Source organism: Miscanthus floridulus, unplaced genomic scaffold, assembly GCF_019320115.1.
Source record: "Miscanthus floridulus cultivar M001 unplaced genomic scaffold, ASM1932011v1 fs_833_1_2, whole genome shotgun sequence".
Taxonomy (NCBI): Eukaryota; Viridiplantae; Streptophyta; class Magnoliopsida; order Poales; family Poaceae; genus Miscanthus; species Miscanthus floridulus.
This window is the reverse complement of record NW_027097330.1, coordinates 19,099-37,250: the sequence shown is the minus strand read 5'-3', so window position 1 is coordinate 37,250 and position 18,152 is coordinate 19,099. Positions and strand designations below refer to the sequence as shown.

The following is an 18,152-nucleotide window of genomic DNA, read 5'->3' as shown; positions in this document are numbered from 1 at the left end:
GAAAGGAGGGGGCAACAGAGGAGAGGGAATAGAGAGGGGAAAGGAGAAAACTAAAACAACTAAAACAGCAACTACTACTACAACAGCTACAACTAGAAATACAAGGCAACTAGGCCCAAAAAGAAAAAAGAAGAGCATTAGGAGTAATTGTCTCGCCATAGCATAAGTTGTGCCCTCTTCTCCGGTTTAGCCTTGATACACACCAGGCTAAGCTTCTCCTTGAACATTCTCTTCCAGTTTGACAAGCTGTAATTTCCATGATCAAAGATGATGGCATTCCTAGTCCTCCATATGATCCAACAAGCTGTAATCATGAGCTCCCTGAAGATGGAGTGACCAAACAATGTCCTGGCTTCAATAATCATATCCAGGCGATCTAGATTGTTATTCCAATAGATATGTATGGAGTTCCAACAATCCTAGCTGAAGGGGCAGCTGAAGAAAAGATGAAAAAGAGTTTCTTCACAGCAACTATTGCAAAGTACACAATTGTAATCATCCAAAATTCTGTTTTTTCATCTCAAAATATTTCTAGTGTTTAGTCTACCTCTCAACAACCGCCAGAAGAAGAATTTATGCTTCCCTAAATTGCTTGAAGTCCATAGCCATTTGAAAAGATGAGAAGCTTCCATTGTACCTCTTAATTTTTTATAGGCTCTGCTAGAATTGAAAAAATCACCCAATGGTATTTCCATATATCATTTATATCTTATTCCAAGTTACTATTTTGCAGGTCACTGAGCTGAGAAACTGCTTGGCTAGAGAGAGAGGAAGGCTGGAAATTCTGTCTATCTTCTGATTTCTGAGGTGCAGAAGAGAGGACTTAGGCCTTTTGACAAATGAGAAGAGATGGGGAAACCTTACTTTCAGAGCATTGCTAGACCAATCTTCTAGCAAAAATAGAACTGTGTTTCCTTTCTTTGGTATGCAAATAAAAACGTATCTGAACTTGTCAAAGAGTTTTAGAATGTCCTTCCACCAAAAGGATCTAGTTGGGCTCCTTGCTTGAGGTGGAGTTTGAGAATTGCCATAAAGTTTGGTCCAAGTTAGGGTGACCTAGGGGAGATCAACTGAATTGTAGAACTTATCCAGATATTTTAAGAATAGAGCAGTGTTCTGAGTTTTTAGATCAATTATGCCAAGTCCACCTTCTTTCTTTGGTCTACAAGCTGTCTCCCAAGCAGCAAGACGGTTACCTTTTCTATTTATCTCACCTTCACTCCATAGGCATTTCTTTTTGCAGCTGTCAATTTGTTTGATGATCTGAGGGGGGAGCTGCAAAGTGCACATGTAGAAAGTTGGCAATGTTGTCATTACTGAGTTGACCAAAATCAATCTACCATGGTAAAATAAAAAATTGCTAACAACAGATAGCCAATTTTTAATTCTTGTCATCATTGGTGAGAAATCTTGCAGTGTTGGCTTTGTGGTGCCCGAAGGTAAGCCCAGATAAGTAAATGGCATTGATCCTACTGCATAGAAAAAGGTATTTGCTAGATGAACTGTTTTATTTTCTGAGATATTAATTGGCACCAGGAATGATTTATTGAAATTGACATGTAATACTGTGGAGTCAGAGAAGGATCTAAGCAGTCCCTTTAGATTGAAAAGAATTCTACCATCAGCAGGGAGGATAAGCAGTGTATCATCTGCATACTGGACTATTGGGAAGTCACCCTCAAAAGCGTCACTGATAGGATATTTCAGCACACCAATATTCCAAGCTTTATTCAGTATGGATTGTAGCAGATCAGCTGCTAGGACAAAAAGCAAAGGGGATAAGGGGTCCCCCTGTCTCACCCCTCTTCTGCATGTGAAAGGTTTGTCTGGTATTCCATTCAGCAAAACTGAAGAATCTCCTGAGCATAAAATGCTTCTAACCCAATTTACCCATTTATCAGAGAAGCCTTTATATTTTAGCACCTGTAAGATGACTTCATGTTCCACCTTATCAAAGGCCTTTTCAAAATCTAATTTAAGAATAACAATTTCCTTTTTTGAGTGATGGCAAATGTGTAGAAATTGAAATGCCCAAGGTAGGCAATCTTGTATGGTTCTCCCTCTGATAAACCCATACTGATTTGCATGTACCAACTTCAGAATAACTGTTTGGAGTCTTGATAAAAGAATCTTTGTGATGCTTTTCAGAGAATAATTGAGTAAAGAGATGGACCTATAGTCATCTACACTTTTAGGGTTGGATTTTTTTGGTATAAGTGCAATGTGAGAAGAGTTGATGCTTCTCATATCTAGGTCTGTGTTGTAGAAATCCCTAAAAAGTCTCAAAAATCATTTTTGATAATATCCCAGCAATTCTTAATAAAGTATCCATTAAATCCATCAGGCCTAGGAGCATGGTTATTGGGCAGATTTTTAATGGTGGAAGTGATCTCATCCTTAGTAAAGTCACTGTCCAAATTTTGTTCCATTGGCAGGGCATTGATTAAGGAAGGCAGATCATAGTATATTTGGGTGAAATCATTAACCCCCATTCTCTTCCTGAAGCTATCCCACAGAATTTGAGCCTTCTGTTCATGATAAAAATGATTGAGTCACCAAGGATGGTTAGGCAAGCGATAAAATTCTTTTTATGGGATATAGTTGCCATGTTGTGAAAGAAGGATTTATTCTCATCACCCAGATTGACCCATCTGATGATGTTTCAAAATAATTCTTCTAGATTCAGTTAATGTAGATAAATGATCTTTGACTAAGCCTCTGAATCTTTTCTCAAGGGTTGATAGTGGTCTTTGATCCTCCAACCCATCGAGAAAGAGTAGAACCAAATTACAATTGTGAATGAGCATGTTGAGCTTGGACAGGCTTTTGCTCCATTGTCTAAGCCATGTCCTGACTTGCTTGAATTTGGCTGAGATGTTCCTTGCTGCATTACCAAAGACTGGTGAATTGTGCCAATGTGTAGCAACAATTTCCTTGAAGCCAGGGTGTTGAAGCTAAAAATTCTCAAATCTGAAGGTATTAGCTTTGGGAATGCAGCTATCAATGTGTATGACAAAAGGAATATGATCAGAAATGAGCCTGAAAAGAGGTTGAACCACTGTTGCTGGGTAAGACATATTCCAGGCTGCATTGGTGAAGACCCAATCTAATTTTATCAATAGAGGATCAGACTGCATGTTGCTCCAAGTGTAGTTCCTACCATTGAAAGGTAAATCTACAATATCCAACCCAAGGATACAGTCATTGAACATTTGCATTTAAGCAAAATCACCACCGACTTACTTCTGTTCTCAGCAGATCTAATCAGGTTAAAGTCTCCTGCTAAAATCCATTCATCAAAAGTGCTAGTGTCTAGGTTAATTAACCAGGTAATAAAAGCCAACTTTTCAGAGGAGACAGATGGGCCATAAATATTAGTAAGATGAAAATCTTTGTTATCCAACCTATTGTAGAATTTTATAGTCAGTCCATGTCATGTGGGGCTGGCATTATAGCCGGTAGCCTAGGAAGCAGCAAGCAGCCAGCAAGGCCTTGACTGGCTAGGAGCACCCTAAAGGCCCTGTAGTGTGAAAGGGTCATGAGTGTGAACAAGTGATTTAGGTGTGAAAGTGAATCAGAGGGTGATCAGCCGGCCAGGCTATCTCCTATATATATGTAAGCTAGACCTTTGATTGGGATTAAGAAAGAAGAAGTTATCTAAACCCCTCACCTCTCTCAAACTCTAAATCTCATCTCTTCTCCAGGCAGCCAGGCAACAACCCTGGCGCCACCCCTACCTGGATCCTATGAGCTACGAAGTCAGGGAGCTCCTAGCCTTGGAGTGGAGGCCCTTAACAACCTGGTATCAAGTTTCCAGTGATCCTCCGGCCATCGTTCCTCGGCTTTCGCTGCTGCATCCCAATCCTCCACCCCCAATTCACCCACCCACTCCATTGACTCTTCCTCGATCCCCATGGCCGAGCCCACCATTGGCGATCTGGCCAAACTCATCAGGGACCTCTCCAAGAACATGGTGGCGATGCAACAACAGATCATCATGCTGCAGCAGTCCCAGCTACCGCCATCAACCTCCATGGGATCCCGAGGGTCGGGTTTTGATGACCATCAGGGTGCCCATCCCCCACGGTTCTAGAAGCTGGACTTTCCAAAGTTTGATGGCAAGTCCGATCCACTCGCCTTCCTCAACCGATGTGAGTCATACTTCCATCAACAGCGGATCGTGGCCGAAGAACAAGTTTGGATGGCTTCTTACAATCTAGAGGGAGGAGCCCAGATGTGGTACCTACACGTCCAAACTGACGAGGGCACGCCGTCCTAGCGGTGATTCTCTGAGCTGCTCAATCTCCGTTACGGGCCCCCGATCCGCTCCAACCCAATGGCCGAGCTGATGGAGAGCAAACGCACCTCGACGATGGCGGAGTATCAGGATCGCTTTGAGTCTCTGCTTCCACACGTCGGGCCGCTCGATGAGCGCCAGTGGGTCCAGGCGTTCACAGCTGGACTGGGTCCTCCGCTCAGCATCGATGTACAGGTGCAGAACTCACAGACGCTGATCATGGCGATGAATCTCGCGCGCACCCTGGAGCAAGGCGAACAATACTATGCCGTGCCAATGCGCGCGTCGTCCCCTACTTCGGGGCAAGTCACCTACAAGGCCACGACGCGCGGGATCCTGCCAGGCGGTCCTCCGCCGCTGGCCCTTCTGGCATCGCCGTCTAGCACGCCCGGTGCGCCGGCCTCCTTCACGGGCCATCCCCTCCGACGACTATCGGAGTCGGAGATGGAGTCGTGGAAAAGACTTGGGCTCTGTTTTAACTGCGATGAAAAATTTGAGCACGGCCACAATCGGGTGTGCAAGCGCATCTTCTTCCTAGAGCTCTCAAAGGCCAATGACGCAGAGGACACAGCCGCCGCCGACGCTGCCGCGGACGACCCCCACATCTCCCTCCTCACCATGGCGGGTGTGTGCACACTGGAGACGATGCAGGTCCACGTTCAGATGGGTGGCACTACTCTGCTCGCCTTGCTGGACTTAGGGTCCACACACAATTTGTGTCCGAGGAGGCCGCGGTGCTCACGTCCCTCCAACTCTAATCCCAGGGCAGCATGAAGGTCACCGTGGCTAATGGCGACCAGGTGCCCTACCCCGGTGCCTACCGCGCCATCCCTTTCTCCATCAACGGCGAGCACTTCACCACCGATTTCTTCACCCTACCCCTCGCCAGGTACAACATCGTCCTAGGGACCGACTGGCTGGCCACGCTGGGGCCTATACTCTGGGATTTTGGCACCCTGACCTTCATTTTGGCATGGTGACCACCGCGTCTGCTGGTCAGGGGTGGCCAGCTCTCCAGCTCCATCCTTGCGCGCCTGCAGCGTTGATGACTTGCTTTCGACGCTCCTGGAGGAGTTTGCACCGGTGTTCGTGGAACCATCCGGAATGCCACCACTATGTTCTCAAGACCACAGCATCACCTTGCGCCCAGGCTCCACATCGGTGGCGGTCAGGCCCTACCGCTACCCCACCGCCCACAAAGATGAGCTTGAACGCCAGTGCACTACTATGCTGAATCAGGGCATCATCCAGCGCAGCACGTCGACCTTCTCCTCCCCTGTTCTGTTGGTCAAGAAGGCCAATGGGATGTGGCGCTTTTGCGTGGACTACCGTGCATTGAACGCCATCACCATGAAGGATGCGTACCCCATCCCGGTCGTCGACGAGCTCCTCGACGAGCTGCACGGCGCCCGGTACTTCACCAAGCTCGACTTGCGCTCGGGGTACCACCAAGTGCGCATGAACCCGGGGGACGTGGCGAAGACGGCGTTCCGAACCCATGACGGACTCTATGAGTTCCTCGTCATGCCGTTCGGCCTCTGTAATGCCCCGGCAACATTTGAAGCATTGATGAACGATGTGCTGCGACCCTTCCTCCATCGCTTTGTCCTCGTCTTCTTCGACGACATCCTGATCTACAGCGACTCCCTCGCCGCACACCTGCGTCATCTTCGCGCCATTCTCTAGGTACTCCAGCAGCACCAACTGTTCATCAAGCGCTCCAAATGCGCGTTCGGCGTTAGCTCAATCTCCTACCTAGGGCACATCATCTCGGCTAACGGAGTGGCCATGGATCCAAAGAAGGTTCAGGCTATGGCAGACTAGCCACAACCGCGCTTGCCCCGGGCTGTGCGTGGCTTCTTGGGGCTTGTGGGATACTACCGCATGTTCGTCAAGAACTTCGGCGCCATCACCACCCCTCTGACAGCTCTGCTCAAAAAGGATGGCTTCACCTGGACCGACGCCGTCGATGCTGCCTTCACAGCTCTCAAGACAGCCATCACCTCCGTGCCGGTGCTGGCCATGCCTGACTTTGGGCAACCGTTTATGGTTGAATGTGATGCGTCCACCTATGGGTTTGGAGCTGTTCTCTTCCAGGCAGGCCACCCAGTGGCGTTCTTCAGCAGACTAGCAGCACCACGTCATCAATCTCTCGTGGCTTATGAGCGGGAACTGATCGGTTTGATTCTGGCTATTCGCCACTGGCGACCATATCTCTGGGGGCGCCAATTTCTAGTACGTACTGATCATTTAGCTTGAAATTCTTGCTAGACCAGCGCTTGGCCACGATCCCGCAGCATCACTGGGTCGGCAAGCTGCTGGGGTTCGATTTCACGGTGGAGTACAAAGCCGGCAGCTCCAACATCATCGCCGACGCTTTGTCTCGGAGAGACACGGAGGTGGGCGTGATCCTAGCCATCTCCGGCCCGTGCTTCGACTTCGTCGATCGACTACGGCAAGCCCATGAGCTGGAACCTGCCTTGGTTGTCATCAAGGAAGCAATCACCGCCAACCAGCGCGGCGCTCCTTGGTCCCTCGTCGATGGCCTAGTCGCATTCCAGGGGTGCCTCTACATCCCGCCGGGCACCCCCCTGCTGTAGGAACTCCTCGCCGCCATCCATGAGGACTGCCACGAAGGCGTCCAACGCACGCTGCACCGCATCCGCTGAGATTTCCACTCACCAAATCTCAGGCGGGTGGTCCAGGACTTCATCAAGGCGTGCGCCACCTGTCAACGCTACAAGTCCGAGCATCTGCATCCTGCAGGATTGCTCCTTCCTCTGCCCGTACCGACGACGATCTGGGCCGACATTGGGATGGACTTCATCGAAGCTCTGCCTCGCGTGGGCGGCAAATTTGTGATCCTCACCGTCGTCGATCGCCTCAGTAAGTACGCCCACTTCATTCCCTTGGTGCACCCGTACTCCGCCGAGTCAGTGGCCCAGAGCTTCTTCTCCAACATCGTGCGGCTGCACGGCATTCCCCAGTCGATCGTCTCCGACCGCGACCCGGTGTTCACGTCGCTGTTCTGGAAGGAGCTCATGCGGCTCACGGGTGCCAAGCTCCACATGTCGACTGCTTTCCACCCCCAGTCTGATGGGCAGACCGAGGCTGCCAACAAGGTCATCATCATGTACCTTCGGTGCTTCACTGGTGACCGGCCCCGTCAATGGGTGCGCTGGCTGCCTAGGCGGAGTTCATCTACAACACCGCTTTCTAGTCCGCTCTCAAGACGACACCCTTCAAGCTTGTGTATGGCCGTGACCCTCCAACCATCCGGTCATACGAGCCGGGTGAAACACGGGTGGCGGCGGTGGACAAGACCATGGCGGAACGCGATGAGTTCCTAGATGACGCCCGTGCCTGCCTGGAACTGGCCCAGGCTGTTTACAAGCACTACTACGACAAAGGGCATCGCGATGTCAACTTCAACGCCAGGGACTGGGTATGGTTCCGCCTACGCCACCGTGCCTCGGCCTCGCTCTAGGGGGCTGCCCGCGGCAAGCTGCGGCCCAGGTTCTATGGACCGTACCGCATCGCCGCTACAATCAACGACGTCGCCTACCGCCTCGAGCTCCCTCCTCGCGCTCGCCTGCACGATGTGTTCCATGTGGGCCTACTCAAGAAGTTCATTGGCACTCCCCCGTCGTCGCCTCCGGCTCTGCCCCTCGTGCATCACGGCGCGTCCCAGCCGGTCCCTGAACGCGCTTCCCGCACCCGGCTGGCCCGCGGCGTCCGTCAAGTCCTCATCCATTGGCAAGGCGAACCAGCAGCATCAGCAACCTGGGAAGGCCTCGATTCCTTCCAGGATCGCTACCCAAGCTGCTAGCTCAAGGACGAGCTGCTCCTCGAGGGCGGGAGAGATGTCATGTGGGGCCGGCATTACAACCGGCAGCCTAGGAAGCAGCAAGCAGCCAGCAAGGCCTTGACCGGCTAGGAGCACCCTAAAGGGCCTGTAGTGTGAAAGGGTCATGAGTGTGAACAAGTGATTTAGGTGTGAAAGTGAATCAGAGGGTGATCAGCCGGCCAGGCTATCTCCTATATATATGTAAGCTAGACCTTTGATTGGGATTAAGAAAGAAAAAGTTATCTAAACCCCTCACCTCTCTCAAACTCTAAACCTCATCTCTTCTCCAGGCAGCCAGGCAACAACCCTGGCGCCACCCCTACCTGGATCCTACGAGCTACGAAGTCAGGGAGCTCCTAGCCTTGGAGTGGAGGCCCTTTACAGTCCATAAGAATTAGCTGAACAATGACAACATCTAGTAAACTGCTATTCCAAATTGTCAAAAGCCCACCAGAAGCCCCAACAGAAGGGAAGTAGCTATACTTATCTAAAGCTCTATGGCAAAAAAATTTCAAGTAGAAATGATCAAAAAACTTTTCAAACTTTGGTTTCAGTTCCTCGCTAACGGCAGGCCTGCTGCGATTTGACTACTTAGTTTTGACACACGCACACACACGAGTTCAGGTGGACTGTGCACATAATATATGTTGCAAAATTTAAGCTTGAACAAGAACTCACGTGTTCTCTTTATCTTCTCCTCGTGCAAGTTTTTGTTCAAACTCGAATTTTGCATGCACATTGGTGATTACACGTTCTATCAGTTCATATTATGGTTGGAATTTTTTATGTAATTTGGGTGGAACGTTTTCTGCACGGCAGCAACGTAACCCACAAGATAATATCGGGCACAGGTGTCAAAACAAAGTTATCGTGTATGCCGAGACCTGATCAAAACGTCGGGTCAGGTCAGGTTTCGAATTGGATAGAAAAAACGATTGGATCAAAACCTTGAGTCGAGTATTTTTCGGTTGGGTCAGAACACAGGTCAAAAATCATAGCCCAAACTAACCCGACGCACTGGTGAGTCGAGTCAGGTTGGGTTTTTCGGGCGGATCAGATTGGGCGGCCCATGAATGGGTCTACGTATTACACACCCTAACTGAGGCGCCTGCAGGATCTAGTGCTAGAAAAACAGGGCTCTTTACATGGACGTTGCTATCGTTGGGCACTGAGAACTCAATTGCCGCCGTCTCATCCGTGCGTTGCGTGCGTTAGCAAAACACGCACGCCCAGTAGTCATTTTGGCTAGAAACAAGGTAGAAAAAGGCATGCACAATTGCAGATATTGGATCAAACCATCAGTTTGTTTGTCGTCGGTGAAATTGCTTTAGCATGTTAACCCCGGACAAGCACCCCAACAATCGTGAGTGAAAGAAAAGCAAACAGTTCCCATCGTACAGAAGATGGGACTTATTTTCCATACAGCATTTTCATCTCTGAAGAAAAACAAAAAGGGCCGGTACAAACAGTGGTTTGTTCCATCTCCCTGGAGACACACACGGGGGGATGAAGTCAAAGCACAGTGATCCGTTCCAAGCGAAGTTATTTGTAGGCACAGCTCCGGGCTGTGCAGCGGTTCCCCCGTCAACAACAAACCAAAAGCTGTGCTCCTGTGCCTGAACTGAGCCCTTCCGACTCAGGCGTTGAATGAATCAAGATGAGTTTTTGTATTAGGGTACATCTACAAGCTCTGTCCAGCATTGGCGGTGTCATCACTCATCAGTATAACAAATGCTCGAAAACATGGTCTACGTTGCGTTGCCACTTCGTCTCGTACAGATTTAGAAGCCTCTCAGCAGGTGTCACTCCTGTAGCAAGGTAAGTTAATTAGGATATTCAGAAACAGAACAGTTGATTGGTGGCAGCAAAGCTAAAATATGGTCAGTCACGAGAGGATGTTGAATAGCAATACCTGTTCTCACCACTTCGTCGACCTCTCTAAGGAAACCAACCTCCTTGTATCCTCTTCTTTCCAGTCCACTCTGGGGTTAGGGCAACATAAACATTATTACAAACATTTCTCTCAACTTGGCCTTACTTCGGGGGAAAATAATTAATCATAGCAAAGTACTCTAATTTACTAACCTTGGCCAGTTTTAGAACTTCCTCAGCTAAATCTCTTACATATCCATCACGAAATGGTGTCTTCAAACCAGTCAACGGTACCTGACCAATATAACACAGCAAAACTGAATAGATCTGCTGGACTTTATTCTTATCTATAGACAATTTCTAATCACAAGAACAAGGTAAAGTTCTATTTGACAATTGTAGTTGTGAGGTAAACCAAACTTTAGTTCCCTATCAAGAATATTTTCTGTTGTGCCAAGCAACAAAAAACCTTAGTCCAAAGCAAGCTGGGGTAGGCTATAGAGTTGAAACCCAAAATGAGCCACCAACAAAAAGGGAAAAAAAGGAAAAAGAAAAACCAACATTGTGTGGAAAGAATGGTGCATGATTGATTATTTTGAGATACCTTCCGTCTTAGCATCTCTCTTTCCTCCTTTGTCCAATCAAAAGTCATGTCTATAATACTTTGTAATGATTCCTCATCGTACAGCAGCCCAACCTGTAGACCCGCATAAAGCAGAAATCTGAATCAAACTTCTGGCAAAAACTAGAAATAAACTAATACCATAGACAGCCCATATTCATATTAACTAGTGGCTGTCAGAGGCAATGCACAGAAATACAAAATAAAGTCAAAACAAAGCAGATCACAAACCCAAAATGCAGGCAGCGCACACAATCTCCTCCATGGGCCACCATCAGCACCTCTCATCTCAAGGTATCTCTTTAATCTAACCTGCAAGCAGAATACAGAAGACAAGAGTTATTGCAATACCTAGCAATGACAGATATGCCATTTTGTAAAATGTAAAGAGATAAAAGGGTAAACCTCAGGAAAAATTGTTGTTAGATGGTTCTCCCAATCATTAAGAGTAGGCAACTCCCCAGGAGCCTGTGGGAGCTTTCCTTGCATAAAATCCTGCAAAATAAATACAAATCAAATGAGTTTTATGAATGAAAACCAAGCACTGTGTCTTGTAAATGGATACAAATCAAATGAGTTTTATGAATGAAAACCAAGCACTGTGTCTTGTAAATGGAGGGTTAAAAAAATATAAAACCTTTACAGTACACTACTACAGAAGTAAAAGGACATCAAGGGTAGAAATAGACCCGAAACGACATTCCGGTGCAGTCAATATACTTTTTATTTCGATACACAAAATACATTGGAACATCTAATGCGTAATCCACATATTGCTCAAACCTGCACCCCAAACAGAAACTATAATCAGGATTGTTTCACATGGAAAATATCTTTAAAGGAAATGATGCAATCAATCAATGGCACTCAAGGTGGAGGAGAGGGGTAGTTCAAAAGGAATGCTAACCCAAATGAGTTGTTGAAGACAAAAGGGAGCATCCCTGCACGGTTGTTATCAGTATCTGTCCAGATATGGCTGCACATATGGTCAACTGTGTTAATAACTGCAGATAATGAAATTAACTTATGTATGCCCTGAATGGCTATCAAGTAAATACCTCCTTAAGCTGAGAAATTCATTTGGTTTTCCTTCTTTAAAGGGAGAATTGGCAAATATTGCAGTTGCAATCTGTTAAATGAACAAGCCAGGATGATTTGAGAACAGCAAATAAATTATCACAGAAGACAATAAAAATACCTACAGGCTGCAATGCAAGGCCAGCGCGAAATTTCCTTATCATATCCTGTTCCGAACTGAAGTCGAGATTAACCTGGACACAGAAGAGTGAACTTCTGTCAAGACTATCATAATCTAAATCAGTTAACTTCTTTAGTGAATCAACTTATGTCATAGATAGAGTTTCAAGTATTTTTGAGATGAGCTCAAACGAAGAGTACTGTTATTCTGAAAATGGCACTCCACACATAAAAACAGAAATATGCTCACCTGCACAGTACATGTCCGGAACATCATATCAAGGCCAAGAGTACCAACTTTAGGCATGTAATTCCTCATTATTTCGTATCTTCCCTACAAACCAATGATTGATTTGTCAGATTTTACAGGAAACAGAAGCAGTCATTGCCTAAGGCATATTTGAACAGGGCTACAGTATGAGTTGTCTTTTTTTCTAACTGCTCAACACATTAGACGGATAACTAGCAAGTCTATATTGTTGTGTCAGCAATGGGAAATGTACCAGAAGACAGCATTTCTAGTGATAGCATCTTATGTAACTATTTTAGTATCAAGAATACTATGCTTAAAAGTCATAACAAGTATGATGGGTTGAGGTGACTAGCGAGCAGTAGTTAACAGTCCAGGAACAAAAACAAAGTTAAAAAAATAAGTTTACAAGGCTGAATTACCTTTGGCATTATTGGTATATCACTCAGTGCCCATTTCGGCTGAAAGCCAAGCCCAAGAAATCCTATTCCCATTTCCTCTCCAACTGCTTTGACCTGCAAGAACAGGCAAACTTTGAGGTCATACCCAATTGCACTGAAATGCATGAGTCTTGCAGAAACAATACAATGTGGTGCCATGCATTTGAACATTTTCCCATGAGACCCTAGTCAGCGACTCAGCGTGTTAAGAAAACTACAAAATAAACTCCAATAAGATGCTCGAGTTAAAGGTATAGTTCTCAACAGAATTATCATGGTAAGCAGGCAGGGGTGTCAGTTAACATTTGGTTTGCAATACAAGTTTGCTATTGTATAATCTCTGGCAAAAGAATGGTCAGTATTATATAATGTCAAACAGAAACACAGACAAGCTAAGATCATAGTTTCCGTAAGATGCTCTACAAGGAATGCAATGCCAGTAAGAGAAATTACCTGATAAAGATGTGAATTGACCTCAGCACAAGTTTGATGTAATGTTTCGAGAGGAGCACCACTAAGTTCAAATTGGCCTCCAGGTTCTAGTGAGATGTTTTGCTTTCCCTACATCCCAAACAGGTTACAAAGATAAACTAGAGCCATCAGAAAAACCTGCACAACCTTCTTTTACATATGAGTGAGAGTGACCCGTCGAAATGATGGGCAACGCCCTTTCCATCCAATTTCAATTGTTGGTGGATGATATATAGCAGCCACAATCATGCAAAAGGGAAGGAGCAAAATGGAACCGTACCTGCTTGAGGCCAATAACATTGTCTCCTTCCATTATCTTGTGCCAATCAAATCTCTCAGCGAGCCCGTTCAGTATGTCGCGAATCTGATCGTATTTTATAGGACGTAATGTGTCGACTTCGAAACCAAACTTTTCATGCTCCGTGCCAATTCTGTAAAGGACAGACGTTAACTTTGGGGATAAAATGAACAGCCAACTGAAATATATTTTCCTTTTTTTAAAAAAGAAAATACAGGGACAGCTTCAATAAAAACCAGATCAAATTGTCGATGCTCAAAATATATTTTCCTTTTTAAAACAGAAAATATAAAGACAGCTTCAATAAATACGAGACCAAATTGTTGGTACTCAAATAACTTGAACACAACTACAAGATGAAATGGTGGCCAAGTGATCATCACACTAATGAATTCATCCTAGTACGCAGTACGCACTAGAGCCGGATCACGGCTCATCGTTACAAGGCACAAGGCATTACTAATCCATCTCAAACGTTTGGCACTCCCGGGAGCAATTGAAAGCAACCTCAATTTTAGAGCTAGACAGCGTTGTTGGCTATAAGAACGCATCATATATCACATATACGTATCAAACAACCAAAAGAATTACGCGTCCACTTCAAACATTCCGCCACTGCCACTAGTAGAGGAACCAAAATAAAACAAGAAAAGGAGCATTTGGAAGCTGCTGACCTCCAATTCTCCTTGGGTTTGCACCCGGAGATGAGGTAGGCGACGAGGTCGTCCTTGGTGAGCGGCTCCGTCATCTGCACGGCCTCCTCCGTGGGGGGGCTGGCCGCGACGGCCCCGCCCCGCCTCCTCTTCCCCGTCGTGGCGGCCGGCGGAAGCCGAACCGCCGCGAGCCCACCACTCCTCGCCCTCCCCACTGCCGCCGCGGGGCGCGCGCCGTCCGTCGACACCCGCGCGACCGCCAGCCGCGACGCCACCGCCATCGAATCCAACCGCCAACGAACCTGCCAAAATCCACCCCGATAAAAAAAGTAAGTCAGCGGGAATCGCACAATCCGATACGCGGACGCCACCCGTCGAAGTAAACGGAACCACTCACCTCGCCGCGCCGGCACCCGGAGGCTAGGCTAGGGTTGGGCGGCGTCCACTGCTGCCGCCTCTGCGTGTGCGCTGCTTCCGTTCCGGCGCACTACAACTGCGGGATGGAGTAAGAAGAGACGGGGGGGCGAGGCCGGGATGGGCAGCGCGTGCTGGTTACTTATAAAGCGGTGTGGTGGGGCCCGGGCATCAGTGCCGCGTCAGCACGGCGTGTTGAAGTGCGCATCGGCATCGGCAGCAGAAGCCGCCGGGGCGGCAGCGGCGGGGAGGTGAAGGGTTCGGAAAGGGGAGGTGGGTGCGGCGGCGTCTTCGTCTCTGACGTGTGGGCGCGGCTGCCGGCTGATTCCAAAAAAGGGGACTTTTTTAGAGGGTGTTTAGTTACCCCAAATTCTAGAATTTGGCACTATGAAAAAGAAGATTCCCCGTCACATCAAATTTGCGGTACATACATGGAGTACTAAATGTTGACGAAATCAAAAACTAATTATACAGTTTGGTTGTACTTTGCGAGACGAACGTTTTGAGCTTAATTAGTCAACGTTTGGATAATTATTACCAAATAAAAACGAAACAACTGTAGCTACAGTAGACTCGGTGGCGACGAATTCGGGCGCAGCTAAACGAGGGCTTAGTGGTGGAACGCCCTGACGAAGAAGTGGTGATCCTGCGATTTTTGGGTTAATTAATTCGCAGAAGTGGGAGTGTGCTCACACGATTCTTCTGCTGGTGCAGTGACTACTGAATCATCACTGATGACGAAGACGATGATGCGATGGTGCCGGGCGAGGATCCTCTGCGGTGGCAGGCCACTGGCAACACTACAATGGTGGTAACAGATCAGAGATGCTTGTTAGTGCCGGCACGCAACACTCGACGCCGACGCCGACGCCGACGACCTTCTCGTCTCGAATTCATTCGAAGGTGTGGCTTATCAGACTGCAATTGCCGCGCGGGTTCGACAGGGATCGGATCGCTACCGTGGCGATGCAATGTCCGCCGCAACCAACCCTGGGCGTCCGTCGTTGCTGGCGTCGGCACGCGATTCGACCTTCTCTATTCCGCTTTGGATTCGGCGTCTCCCCCAGTCGGAGAAGCTAGCTGGTGCATGACAGCATGCACGCGCAAAGCAACTGGTCCGGGAAGGAAGACGTGGAAACGCATAAATTTCACGGAAACCGTATAAGAATAATAATAAATAACGAAACCAGTTTGATTTTACAGGGGAAAAAAGGCAGAAGAAACACAGTGTTTAAAAAGAAAATTCCAGCAGTGCTGCTCTGTTGTACCCGTGTACCGTGTCCTTGCGCACTGCACCCCGCGGCGATGAGTGAACCTCGCGCACTTCCGCGGCCAGGTTCAGCATCAGCCGTGCCTCCCTGCACTCGAGCGAGCACATGATGAGCATCAGGTGGAGAACATGTGGGCTCTGCTGCAGTGCGTGCGCTTCTTTGATCCCCTGAGACTCTGGGCTTTTCCTGTCGTGGGAGGCCCATATGGCACAACATTCAAGTGACTTTCTTTAGGCCCCGATTGGCTAGGCTCCCGCGTGCTCCGGCTCCTACACTGTAGCAACACCGTAGCCGGAGCCATGGGAGCCACAAAAACGAGCTTCTTCGGCTTCGGTGGTGTCAGTGAGAGAGGAAAGGAAGAGAGAGAAAAACAGCTTCGGTGAATAGTGCAGCTACAGCGATTCGGCAGTAGGAGCCGGAGCTGCCCAGAGCCCGGCCAAACGGGGCTTTATAGATGGAGGAAGTATATAGAGTAACAGGATGTCACGTGCCTGCCAGTTTATTTGGAAAATCAAAATTCTCATGAAAGTGGGACGGCTCGGATTAGAGGTGCTCCTTAGTTTGTTACATATTCACTGGCAACATAAAATCAAAATCGCTACGAGGAGGAATTAGCATATATAGGAATAAAAAAAAACATCCTTTTCAAACGGGTGAAACAAAACATCAACTATATTTTTGTCTATTATTGCCATGCGTTGATAGGTCGTGCATTTAGGTGAAGTTACCGGTCAAGGTGGATGCTGTGAGCAAAGCGCTGAACTAAGTTGGTGTTGAATGAACACGTCCTAAATTAACTTTCCTAAGTAAGAACTTCTTATGAATGTAATTTCTTATATGCAATGGATTTTGTCTACAATTCTGTGCGTAGTGGATTGTGCGAAGGGTGTGATTCTAGGGACGCTTAGATTAATTATGTTAATTGGAGTCACGACATACGAGATGGAGATACATGCGCCCTTCATGCACAAGGAGTCGGAGACTATTGATCACCTACTCGGAGCACCCGAAAGATCTAGTTCTGCTCCCACGGTCGCTTTTGGTCTACGTGCTATTGCCAAAATGACCATGCAAGTTGCTTCCGTGGTTTGGTCGGTTGACGATCACAAGACGATAGTCAGATTGCTTAGAAAGGGTTCAAAACCCTAGTTGCCCTGGCTGCTTCGAGCCCCTAGAAGGAGCACAATAACATGGTCTTTCACACTGTAGTTGTCACTCGCTCATGGGCCATCCTGAAGGAGGGGTCTCCTTGGGGCCATGCTGCCTTTAAAAACCTCGCATCCATAAGAGGCAAATTGATGTCCTATGTGCGATGCTCATGGCTTAGGACAATAAGCTTTTTGTAGTAGAGTGAATTCATGTCTCCAATGGAAATAAGTTAGTGTGTTTTGTTGTAGCGATGAAACAATTAAGTGCATTCTCTTTTTATTTCATTTATGCTAAGTTTATTTGGTGTGCAATATACCTTGTTTTACATCAAAACCTCCGAGGAACAACACAAAGACGAATGCATAATGTGTTTTTGTTAATAGGATGTGTTGTTATTTGCTTGACACTATATAGTTTATAAGAAATGAAGTGTTTTATGATAAATATCAACATAATTTTTTTTTGCAAGTTTTGTCTAGGGTAACACACTGGTTAAGAATTGGGCGCAACTACAACGATGTGAAGATAACAAGTAAGGATCACATTTTTCCAAGTTTGTCGAGGGCTAGAAGCAGTTGTAGTGTTTTTTTTTGCTATAGTGTATTTCTTTTGCTTCGTTTGAGTGACCCAATAATGCTAGAATTTAGTTTAGGGTTGGACTATGTTTTATGTTTGGTTAAACATTTTTAATAAGTGATGTAATTATCTTACTTACAAGGCTAGGGCATTTTTTAGTCTAAAATAAAAATGGACGCCAAATCTAGGCTGTGTTTTTCATCTCTATCTCTACCCATATAATACACCACTTCAAATTATCCTACGACCACCAAACAAATCTCACATCTACAGTCACAACATAAACTACGTCCACCCCACGAAATGCACACAGATAAAGATCACATTAAAAACATACGCACCGGATTAACTCTCACTCATTCTCTCTCCTTACTCAACCACATCCAACGGTCCTGCTTGATTGGATGTGCCTTGCCCCAGCGACCGCCCGCCCCCGCCCCAGCGACGCCTGCAGCCTCGGAGGAGGCCACCACCACGGTCCGAATCCGTATTTTTCCCCGAAAAAACAAGGGTTAATTGGATGTATGCCATTATAACTTCTTCGTTTCTGAAGAACGTCATTACTATTCGTCTATTTTAAAGCATGCCATTATAATTCTTTGTTTCCCATAAAAATGTCACTGAATACGTATGGACACAGCCTGAGCCCAGCTGCAGGCGTATACGAAGACGTATACTTCATCTCCCCTGTTACTGACACGCGGGCCCCACATGTCATCTTCTTCTTCCTCTCCTCGTCTCTCTCCATCCCGACGAGGCCACGGCGGGCGCTGCCGGCGGTGGCGGCTGCGGGCT

At 47.1% G+C, this 18,152-nt stretch overlaps 1 protein-coding gene across 1 annotated transcript; it reads right to left on the bottom strand.

Moving 5' to 3' along the window:
- Nucleotides 1-9,442: 9,442 nt before the first annotated feature.
- LOC136533268 (glutamate--cysteine ligase A, chloroplastic-like) lies at nucleotides 9,443-14,592 on the bottom strand. The gene is made up of 16 exons (XM_066525825.1): nucleotides 14,345-14,592; nucleotides 13,969-14,249; nucleotides 13,277-13,427; nucleotides 12,979-13,086; nucleotides 12,508-12,600; nucleotides 12,086-12,169; nucleotides 11,841-11,909; nucleotides 11,697-11,767; nucleotides 11,546-11,614; nucleotides 11,328-11,421; nucleotides 11,044-11,133; nucleotides 10,870-10,950; nucleotides 10,621-10,713; nucleotides 10,230-10,310; nucleotides 10,057-10,126; nucleotides 9,443-9,952 (listed from the first exon to the last, which is right to left on the bottom strand). The coding sequence occupies exons 2-16, from the start codon at nucleotides 14,226-14,228 to the stop codon at nucleotides 9,864-9,866; spliced, it is 1,503 nt and encodes a 500-aa protein (XP_066381922.1). The 5' UTR covers nucleotides 14,229-14,249; nucleotides 14,345-14,592; the 3' UTR covers nucleotides 9,443-9,863.
- Nucleotides 14,593-18,152: the final 3,560 nt, after the last annotated feature.

Excerpts from the sequence above, each read along its gene's own strand:
- LOC136533268 (XM_066525825.1), bottom strand. The coding sequence starts at position 14,228 with ATGGCGGTGGCGTCGCGGCTGGCGGTCGCGCGGGTGTCGACGGACGGC. Across the intron at positions 12,601-12,978 it reads TCAATTCACATCTTTATCAG|GTCAAAGCAGTTGGAGAGGA; the intron begins GTAATTTCTCTT and ends CTGTTCTTGCAG. Across the intron at positions 11,422-11,545 it reads GTCTTCAACAACTCATTTGG|GTTTGAGCAATATGTGGATT; the intron begins GTTAGCATTCCT and ends TTTGGGGTGCAG.